A 10,961-nucleotide genomic window follows, 5' to 3' on the forward strand; every position below is an offset into this window, starting at 1 on the left:
AATGGGTAGGCTGAGACGACCTTGATGGGGTGACCTTGGAAGTAGTGCCGCAGCTTCTGAGAGGCCACCAACAACGCGAGCAAGATCTTTTGGGGCATGGGGTACCATGCCCTTGCATCCCGCAACACCGTGCTGACGAAATACACGGGATGCTCGACGAGAGTGGGCGTGCCGATGGAGCCTGCACCCTTCGGAGAGTCGAGCGCCTCCTGAGGCGTTTGGGCCCCTGGTTCCTGACTACTTGGCGAGGTCCCCTCAGCCCCAGAGGTGCCTTCCTGTTGAGGCTGCCCCCCATTTGCCGAGGTCGTGGCCCTCGCGAGGCCCTCCTGGCTCTGAGTTGTTGCGGCCAGGGTTATGGCAGATGCGGCCTTCACCCGGCGCTCCTCCCGAACCTCCACCAGAGCTGCGCTGGCGGAGTTGGGTGTGGTGGCGAGGTAGAGCACCAAGGACTCCTGGGGGCGTGGGGCCACCATCACCGGAAGGCTGGTCAGGTACTTCTTGAGATCTTGGAACGCTTTGTGAGCCTCTTGAGTCCATTTGAACAGACCCTTCTTCTTCATCAGCTTGAAGAAGGGCAAGGCTCGTTCCCCCAGCTTGGAGATGAAGCGTCCTAGCGCGGTTACTCGCCCGATGAGCTTCTGCATTTCCCTGAGGGTTTGGGGTGGACTCATGTCGTCGATTGCCTTGACCTTCTCTGGGTTAGCCCCGATGCCTCTGTGGGACATGAGGAAGCCCAGAAGCTTTCCAGAAGGAACACCAAACACGCACTTCTCCGGGTTGAGCCACAGGTCCACTTCACGAAGGCTCGCGAAGGTTTCCTCCAGGTCCTGTATCAGGGTCTTGGCCTCCCGAGGCTTCACCATGATGTCGTTGACGTAGGCCTCGGCGTTTCTCCCGAGCTACCGGCCTAAGGCGATATGCATCAACAGCTGAAAGGTTGCGCCTGCGTTGCACAATCCAAACGGCATGCAAGTGTAGCAGTACACCCCGCACGGGGTCAGGAAGGCCGTTTTCTCCACATCTTCTACCGCCATCTTGATCTGTTGATAGCCCGAGAAGGCATCCGAGAAGCACAACAGGTCGCACTCAGTAGTGGAGTCGACGATTTGGTCGATGCGGGGGAGCAGGAACGGATCTTGGGGGCAGGCCTTGTTGAGGTTGGTGAAGTCGACGCACATGCGCTCCTTTCCTCCCTTCTTCGACACAGCAACAGGGTTGGCCAGCCATTCCGGATAGCGAACCTCGCGAATGACTCCCGCAGCTTCTAGCTTGCGGGTTTCTTGGACGATGAAGGCCTGCTTCTTAGTGGACTGCCACCTTGCTTTCTGCTTCACGAGGCGCATATTGGGGCACACGTTCAGGTGATGCTCGATCACCTGCCTTGGGACCCCCGCTAGCTGCTTGGGTTCCCACACGAACACCTCCTTGTTTGTGTGCAAGAATTTCACTAGATCCTCCTCTTGCTCGGGGTCGAGGTTGGCGCCTATCGTGAAGATGGCGCCGGAGGATCCGTCCTCATCGACTGGTACTTGCTTAGTCTCCGCCTTGTCTTGGGTGAACAACTGCTTCTTCTTGGTTGGCGCAGCCCCCTTGGCCTTGAGAGTGTCGGCGCGGTGGGCTGCACCGCTGCGGCCGCCTTGAAGGCGAGCTTGAGCGCATGCAGAGCATCCTTTGTATCTCCAGCCACGGTGAGGACGCCGCTGCTTCCGGGCATCTTCATGAGGTTGTAGGCCGGGTGAGTCGCTGCCATGAACTGGGCCAAGGCAGGGTAGCCGAGGATGGCGTTGTACGGGAGGCCGATGGGGGTGATGTCGAAGTCGACCAGCTCTGTGCGGAAGTTGTCGTGGGTGCCAAAGGTCATCGGGAGGCGGATCTGCCCCAGGGAGCCGGTGGAACTGCCTCCGACGCCCGAGAAGGACTTGCTGGGTCGAAGTCGCTCCAGGGTCACATGGAGGAGGCTGAAGGCCTCCACCGAGAGCACATTGAGGCTGGCGCCACCGTTGATGAGGGTCCTGGTGACGGCCACTTTGCAGATGGTGGGGGTGCATGATGTGTACTACACAACGTTCTTCTTGTCGACGTTGTTGGGCCTGCAAGTTCACAGGTTTGGAGGACTGTAGCAAATTTTCCTCAAGTGGATGACCTAAGGTTTATCAATCCGTGGGAGGCGTAGGATGAAGATGGTCTCTCTCAAGCAACCCTGCAACTAAATAACAAAGAGTCTCTTGTGTCCCCAACACACCCAATACAATGGCAAATTGTATAGGTGCACTAGTTCAGCGAAGAGATGGTGATACAAGTGCAATATGGATAGTAGATGAAGTTTTCGTAATCTAAAAATATAAAAACAGCAAGGTAACTAATGATAAAAGTGAGCGTAAACGGTATTGCAATGCTAGGAAACAAGGCATAGGGTTCATACTTTCACTAGTGCAAGTTCTCTCAACAATAATAACATAGATAGATCATATAACAATCCCTCAACATGCAACAAAGAGTCACTCCAAAGCCACTAATAGAGGAGAACAAACGAAGAGATTATGGTAGGGTACGAAACCACCTCAAAGTTATTCTTTCGGATCAATCTATTAAACTTAGTCATGTTGAACATTTTCTCAAATTCGTAACCGTTGAAAAGTAATTTGGATTACGGTGAGACCCATCGTGTTGCTTTTCCGTCAGAAAAAACAGAGTAATTGTACTGATCTACGTATGCGTTTGTACTGATGTATTCTTTGGAGAGTAATTTTGAAAGGTTCCAAAAAAAGAGTACTTGAACTGATGTGTGCATGGGTTTGTACTAAGCGTGTTTTCACTAACTAGACATTGCTCTGTATTAGGTAATATTTTTTTGCTCGCAAGTTTTCAACGGTATATTGTATCGTCGCCTCTATACTTGCATGGTTTATATCATCGAACTGAATGATATTTTTTAAAAGAAAATGTTTTTATTCTTCTTTGAACTAAACATTTTTTTACAACGATGTTCTGGACTTCTCTTATTTTATGACTTGTACTTTTCCCATTTGAATTGCACGGGGTTTCTTTTTGCTTGAACTTCTACAAGTTGAAGTTCTGTCATTTCTTTTATTTCGAATGGACCACCATTTTTAACTTGTACTGATCAATATTTTTAATTCAACCATTTTTTCTTTGTATAACGGACCACCATTTTTGTTTGTACAGATCAGTTGTAGAACTTGGACGTCAACGTCACAGAATTACACTTTGGACGAATCACCTTCTCCCATCTGGACTGACCACAAAATTTGCATCAAGAAACTCACAAAAACAAGGACGATTACAATGAGATCGACAAGAATGTGTGAACCATACCATTTTTAGCTCAATAAATACTATACACAGAACAAGTAGAACTTGTTAAACAAGATGTTTTTGAAGTTTCTCACATTAACACTTTTTATAATACAAAACTGAATGCTTCACTTTTACCTCCTCTCTTTAAAATATTACAAACTGACAGAACTAAAATAAAATGGTGAGCACAATCCATTTTTGTACCACAGTTGGTAATAGGGGCACAATCCATGTGAATTGTATAAAAGGTACCAGTAAAAATGGATTGCTGGTTTTTTTATAGAGTTTGTAGTACCATCACAATCAAAGTTCGTACTGACATAAGCTCCGATCGTGCTCCGGCCAGAAAAAGATACATAAGTACGCTGCGGCCAAAGTATTACAAACTGACAAACATAATCAGCCACCTTGCTAGAACAGAGCATCTCAGACGTCTCTACTCATGTTGCCTTTCCTTGTGCAGGAGGCTGTTGACGGAGCACACAATGATGCAGGTGGCCATTGTAGCGTCACGGGCAGTGACGCAGGTCTCCGAACTGATGGTCGCGACGAACTCGGACACCCAGAAGCCACGGGGTTGGATTGAGCATGGCGCTGAAGTTGAGTAGAACATTTAGAAATTAGGATAAATAGGAAATAACAAACAGGTGAAGAAACCGTGAAGTAAAATGAGTTATAGAAGACAGTATGCATTTTTCTCACTAAAACAAAACTTCTGTTTGTGTGCAACTTCTGTACTTGCATACATTTGGCATGGTATTTCTTGCAACAGAGTACCACAATACTAACTCATCATATTAACTGGAAAAGTTCGACAAGAAACTTCATCTTCAGCATACTAACTACATCACACAATACATATTACAGGGGAAAGATGCATTATACTTTTTTGGTTTCTTTTCAAATATAATCTGGCAGCTCATTGTGAAGTTAAACTATAATTTTTTCGTGAAGTTAAATTTTTTAACACCATCTTTTCTGACCCTTCGAACTGTTCCACCTACAGAGATTGAACGTCTGTCGAAATTGAGCAAAAATCTTTTTTCAAACTTTTCAAACGCTTCAAATGGAATCTTTTTTTATTTTGAACTTACTAGGATTTTGCATTAAAATCTTTTTCAAAACACTGAACTGGTCATTTTTTAATTAAGACTTCTATGTTTCTATTTTTTGAAACCGGTTTTCTTGTTTTTAATTTGAACATATCATTGTTTATAATTCAAAATGTTTTTTAATTCGAACTGGTCATTGTTTTTAATTTGAACTGATTATTTTCTTTAATTCAAAACAAATTTTTATCCAAACTGATTATTCTCTCTAATTTAAAATGATCATTCATTTTTTTAATTCAAACTAATCTTGGTTTTAAATTCAAACTGACCATTTATTTTATTTCGGGAGGACGCCACGCCCAGCGGACTGTGGGACGGCGCGCCTTGGGGGCCGGTGGGGTGGCTCGTCGTGGGTGCTGGCAAGTGCGGCTGCAAGTGGCTTCTAAGGTCTGACCTACCTGCAATAATTAACAATGTATTAATCCTGCACTCATGTATCCAAAGTGATATTCTCACAAATTACTGGAGTTCCGCTGCTCCTTTACATAGCAAAACTGCTGCTACTACTACAGATTAAATGTTGTATACATGTAGCCTATACTAACATAGAAGAGATTAAAAATTGTCAATTTGATGTAATTTTTTTTTGTTCTGTGTACTGACATCAAGAAAGAGTACACAAAGATATAATGGATGAGCAGTAATATAAGGCAAGACATTTGAAGGATTGCTCACACTAAAATAAGAAATTGTACTGAACTTAAAATAAGATTTGCACTGAACTAAAACTAGAATTTGAACTAAACTAAAATAGATCTTTGTTTAGGCATTTAAGCAAACACCTGACGACAAAAAAAAGTGACTGGCATTTAGAAATAAACACGATGGTATATAAAAATTCATGCAAGAATGAGAAGTACGACTCCGACATTTTAGCAACAAACAAATGACTAGGGTAGCAAATGCTCGAACTGAAACAATTGAACTTGCAGCACATGTGGACAGTACGAACTACACATTGTGTTTTGTGCACCCGCTCGAACTGAAACAATTGAACTTGCAGCACATCTGAATATGGACATGGAGGCAGGGGATCCTGTGGGTGACAACAAAACCTCAGCGTCACCACAACAATTCAGAGATGAGGCAGCATCATGAATTAATAGAGCTAGAGAGATTTGAGAGGAGCAACAACATCATGCAAGAGAGAGAGAAAGCAGAGGAGAGCAGCAACCGTGCACATGTTGGAGGAGTACAGGTAGCCGTGAGCTGCACTGGCAGCCGGAGGTAGAGGCCTACTAGGGGCACTGGCAACATGCGCATGTTGGACCTTTTACATTCTTCTTTCATATTTAAACCACTGATTTTTGCACAGTCAACTTATATATTGCTAAATAAACAAGAACTTATTGCAGTTTTTTTTTGAACTTGCCTGGATTTAATACTTGAACTCCAGTCCCCAATTCAAGAATCATGCCAACAATCTGTAAACAGAAAAGATGCAGAGTTTAGAAACAAAAAGGTTAAAACGAAAGTTGAAACAGCAGACAAACTCTGAAGTAAAAAGCACAAAAATGTTTTGAAACTCTTTCCTGAACATATGAGGTTTATGTCTTTGAACATACAAATTTTCAAAACATGTACTTTCACTTTTTTCCTTGTGTGTGTGCTCGACTTGGCGGTTGCATAGTGCTAGTGAAGATGGTGGGTGCGATTCTACTTGGACTCGCGTCAACCCTCGACTTGGACCTGGACGGCTGCAAGCACCCGTGGTGGACGAGCTATTGCTCGAAGGCTGAAACTTTGTCTAAAATCACAAAACTAACGAGAGGATAATGTACACAAACAGTATAGTAAGTTCAGAAAAACGGTTCAGAACAAAAGATCAAAAAAGGCAATTTTTAGTCGAGCGTACAACTTTGCATAATGACAACGAAAATTTGAAAATAGTAAGTTCAAAATTTCTGCAGTCTATAAAATATAGTAAACCAAAAATTCTCTAACAAGTGCACTTGCTTGGATTGGAGTTCCCTAGTGAACTTCTAGACTGACATTGATTCTCCGGTTTTCTTTACACAACCAACTTTCTGTTTTTTATAAGCGAACTGATGGAAAATTTGATGGTGCACTTCTGTATTTTATTCAAGGTGAACTGATGCACTTGCAAAGTTGACTTATTATGTTCCTTTTTCCTACGGAATTGATGTTTGTTCACAAAATTAAAAGATTAAAGGTGTGAACATTCAGTACATTTGTACCTTAGCTAGTGTCGCACTAGAACTGACATGATAAGTTAAGTTATAGTGATCCATCAATAACAGGTCAAACCCTCCTTATGCTTTGAGTGCACTAGAACTGAGAACAAACCGATGCTCTATCAAAAGTTCAACTAGGCCAAAATTTGAAACTGGCCAAACCAGTAGTTGACAGGCAACACTCATTGTTCTCTAACACTCACAGAATACACACAGAACACACACACTTAAGTTCAGAGAACCATCCCATTTATGTTCAGAGAATAAATGCATTTAAGCTCAAAGAAAAAATGTGTTTAGGTTCAGAGAACAAAACAATCTTTAGTGTGATTTTCTACGTACAGATAATCGCAGAAGCAACATAGTTGGACTGAAGCTCTAAATTTTGTATAATAGAAGGTAACAGTAATAGTACCGGGTTAACTATCGATGCAAGCTTTTGACAAAGCAGCTCAATAGGCACTGCGATTTTTGGATGGGCGATGACGCCGGCGCATCTCAAGTAGCCAGAGGCGTGTGTTTGTGAATGGAAGAGGCCTCTGAACTTTTTCGCTTTCTCAACTCTTAACTTTTTGTATTCTTGTACTTCACCCACCCCTATAAATTTCTATACTTTTTAGTGGCTTTTATTGGTGAGCCCTCCTGTTTCCCTGATCTGAACATTCACAAGGTTTCTTCTAAGTATAAAAAAACAAGAAATAAAGTGTTCTATTCACAATTAAGTTTATAAGCACTGCAAGACAATCAAGGTTGAGAGAATATAGTGAGCACCATGACTAATTCTCAAGTCTGTGGTTGGTCCAAAAAAATTACGAGGTCAGTGCCTCCATAGAAGTAACAACAAGCTGTTGTACTGTGTGAGAGATTGTTGTTTTGTACAGAACTGATGTTGTTTTGCAAGGTAGACTTAAGACACTTTTTTTATATGAGAACTGATGTTGTTTGTCAGATACTATCTCTGTAACTAAATGCAAGACATTTTTGCAGTACTTCCCTAAATCCTATAAGTGCAGACCAAATACAGTTACAGAAATACTACACTAGGAGGTATCAATCAATCTAATCTATAGCACATTTTGCTAATATGTGTGTGTGATCTGTAGCCCATGGCCTATGTGTGATTTGTTCAAATTAATCCATGCATTTTTTATCCTCTGCTGCGTGCAGCTATGGCTAGACCCGTTGAAGAGGTGGGGCGTTTCAAGTTAATGATTTTCTTTCAGAAACTTCAGACAAGAGCAGAGTAAAGGCTGGAAGATAAAACTACTGTTAGCATGTGTACCTTTTTTGTAGCATCTCATCTCCTTTGCTTCAACTTTGGGCACTTTGGTATGGTCAGCCTCTTTGATTTTGCAAGTGCCGGTAGAGTCCACGAATTGAAACTAGTTCTGGAAAATGGTCAAGTGACAATACCTCTAGTAATGGACGATTACTGAGCCAAATGCCCATTTCTTGTCTATAGAAAATACTGGTTTTTTTACTTTCCTTAGTGGTGCAACTACCTTCAGATTAAAAGGATCTAGATAACACTCATCCATTAAACTGCACATATTGAACGGATTAAATTGAACTGAACCGAAGGAAGAAACTGGACATCACACGTACATTAGCTTTTGGTTTGAGCTTTGTTTGTACAGATTTCTGTAGTCCTGCCGCAGTTATACCTGAACTTGTGTGACACATTTTTTATTCAGTTGAAAGCGTCTAATTTTTTCAGAATATGCTACATGAAAAGGGGAAGGGAGGAGGCATTGAGATGCATACCTAAAGCACACACGCATCAATCGCATGCATGCGCACATGTGGTCGACAGCGGTGCTGCGACCTGTGGTTTGCTTGCTGCCTTGAATGTGCACCATAGCATTAGCCTGCAACTGGAGGAGAACGTGACATGCAGCTAGAGGAGGACACTACTTGAAGCTGGAGCGATGCGAGTGCGCGGTCGTGGGTGACGACGGCCAAATCTCATCGTTGCGTCCGTGAACGGCCTTGGGTGTCGGTGGTGAACGGACTATGGTGCCGACGGTGAACGGCCTGGGAGCTGCTGTGTCTTGAGCATTCTACACAAGTATCCGTTAAAAAAATATGAGCCATGTATTATCAGCACAAACCACTTCTATAGCTATTCATCTCACTAGCATTTACATAAACTACTAAGTAGCACAAAAAAAGGCTTGCATTAGTCGAGCACAAAAATCACCTCTGCTGGACGCACATAGACTGCTGATGTATTCTAAACTTCCATGGTTGTGCAGCAAAATAAGAAAAAAATCCTTTGTCATACTAATAATTTGTTTAGAAAAGAATTTGTAACATGTTTGAAGCACACAAAACTGGACAACAGTGGCCACCTAGGGATTTATACGAACACCCACCAGGCACAAACGCTACACACAACTCGTGAGATAATTTCCTGCATAGAGTGCTTCAGAGATAACTTACAGTTTAGTTGAATTATGTGTAAAAGTATCTAGCTCCAGTACTGCATTTTTCATCACAAGAACTATGTTTAGGTTGGTACTCACCACTAAGCCAACAATAGGGTTGCAGATCGACATGATGAAGGCAGAGCATGTGAAAGTCCAAGAGTCTGCACAAATATGGCAAAGATGACATAGTCAATGTGCAGTAATTGTAGTAGAATTTGTAGTATCGGCAACTCTAGTATAAATTCCATGAGTTTCTCGGTAGAAACAACTACACCAGTAAGTTGTTACTAAATTTAACAGTACTCTTTTTTGTTATCTAAGAACAGCAAATGTTTGATTTGAAGAGTGATGCATGGCACAACCAAAACTTTGATACAGACTAGATGGAAGCACAAGAATATAAACTAAAATAAGAATTTAACTGAACTAAATTAGAATATTGAACTGAACTAAATTAGAATATTGAACTGAACTAAAATTAGAGGTTGCTGGTGCGCTCCTCCTTCTCTGTCGATGGCTGACGATGAGCGTCTTCCTGGCTAGGCTCCTCCTTCCTTCTCAATTGGGGAAGCCAAGCAAGGCACGCGACGCACAGAGGGCATAAAAGTGCAGATCAAATGGTTTTGTCGGATGGGGCCAATGTTCAAATTCATGTAAAAAGAACCAAGTTCATGTACAGTAACATTAGATGTTCACAGAGAAACCTAAAAAGATCTTTGTACTTCGAAATACTTCATTTTAGTTCCCAAATACTTTGCTTGCTTTGAAATATGAACTTATATATTTATTTCCTTAGAACTTATTATGTTTTCCTTGCGAATTCCATTGCTTTTCTGTGCTTCATTATCTTTGGTTTATTTTGCTTCTGCTTTTCAATGAACTTATAGGGTTATATATTTTGAACTTATAGGGTTATACATTTTTGGTCCGTAGCAATCCATCAAGTACTTCCATGAGTACAGTTCTATTTACCCGCAAACAAATGAGTACATTTTTCTATTGAGACGATGAGTTAAGGCATTGAGGTTGCAAGTTCAAACAGTACAATAGAAGTTGAACTAAATGGAATTAAAAAATTGAACTGAAATAAGAATCCGAACATCATAGGTACATCATATTTTGCATTCTACTTTTCTCCTTTTCTCAAATACAGGAACATCTAAAAAGAATGAATTCTTTTAATCCTCACGCACCAAAGAGAAATCCACAAAAAAGTCAGAACATTCAAAAGCATAACAGCTCGGGGGCAGGATGAGGTTAACGTCTCCCATCTGCAACCCGTTCACCCTCCCTTGTGCTGCAGTAGATTAGCAAAATGAACTACCAAAATTCCCAAACCAGTACTGTGGATTTTTAGCAAATGTGAACTGAGAGGGTTAGAGGGGGGCAGACCTGAGAGGAGGAGGAGGAGGAAGCCTCTACACAGGGGCTCGTCAAGGACCGGAAGGTGGAGCAGCACCCGAGGCGAGGAAGCAACGGGGGAGACGGCACGCCGGGCAGTGTGTCGTCGTGCACCGGAAGGCATGGGTGATGTGCAGGGAGGTAGCCTTCATGGTGAGGCGGGGTGGTGGTGGGGCGGCCAGCCGCGACGGTGTGGGGCGGTGAGCGGCGGCGCGTTCAGGAGGAGGTGGTGGCGCATTGGGGGAGAGGGGCCGCACGGCCGGCTCGCTGGGGGAGGGGGGCGGGCGTCAGGGGGCAGGGACGGCGGCGCGTCGGGGGCAAGGGCGGCCGCCCGCCCGACGTAGAATGTGCGAGGAGTGTGGAGTGGTTTTTTTGTGGAGAAGATGGTGGTGGACTGACTGTTGTAGAGGAGTCTTTTCGTTCGGGCCATCCAAGTTCAGTGGGCTTTGTAAATCTGGGGCACCGATTCGGAAAGTTGTGATCGGTTCCTATATAGAGCTGATAGT

The 10,961-nt window shown here is 43.2% G+C and overlaps 1 protein-coding gene across 2 annotated transcripts; it reads right to left on the reverse strand.

The window, feature by feature from the left end:
* Positions 1–5,801: 5,801 nt before the first annotated feature.
* Positions 5,802–10,704, reverse strand: LOC119293610. Of its 2 annotated transcripts, XR_005143142.1 has the most exons (5): positions 10,447–10,704; positions 9,151–9,215; positions 8,390–8,685; positions 7,908–8,289; positions 5,802–5,854 (listed from the first exon to the last, which is right to left on the reverse strand). XR_005143142.1 is itself a non-coding variant. In XM_037572021.1 (3 exons), the coding sequence occupies exons 1-3, from the start codon at positions 10,577–10,579 to the stop codon at positions 8,536–8,538; spliced, it is 348 nt and encodes a 115-aa protein (XP_037427918.1). In that variant the 5' UTR covers positions 10,580–10,704; the 3' UTR covers positions 8,283–8,535. The 2 variants fall into 2 exon arrangements, 1 of the variants encoding a protein (XP_037427918.1); XM_037572021.1 differs by lacking the exon at positions 5,802–5,854 and having other exon boundaries at positions 8,283–8,685.
* Between the last annotated feature and the right edge of the window lie 257 nt (positions 10,705–10,961).

This window comes from Triticum dicoccoides, chromosome 4B (genome assembly GCF_002162155.2).
Source record: "Triticum dicoccoides isolate Atlit2015 ecotype Zavitan chromosome 4B, WEW_v2.0, whole genome shotgun sequence".
Lineage (NCBI taxonomy): Eukaryota > Viridiplantae > Streptophyta > Magnoliopsida > Poales > Poaceae > Triticum > Triticum dicoccoides.

Bases quoted from the DNA above. Each gene is read 5' to 3' on its own strand.
- LOC119293610 (XM_037572021.1), bottom strand. From the start codon at position 10,579: ATGCCTTCCGGTGCACGACGACACACTGCCCGGCGTGCCGTCTCCCCC. The intron at 9,216-10,446 runs GTCTGCCCCCCT...ATATTTGTGCAG, and splicing joins CCTCCTCCTCCTCCTCTCAG to ACTCTTGGACTTTCACATGC. The intron at 8,686-9,150 runs GTGAGTACCAAC...ATACTTGTGTAG, and splicing joins ACCCTATTGTTGGCTTAGTG to AATGCTCAAGACACAGCAGC.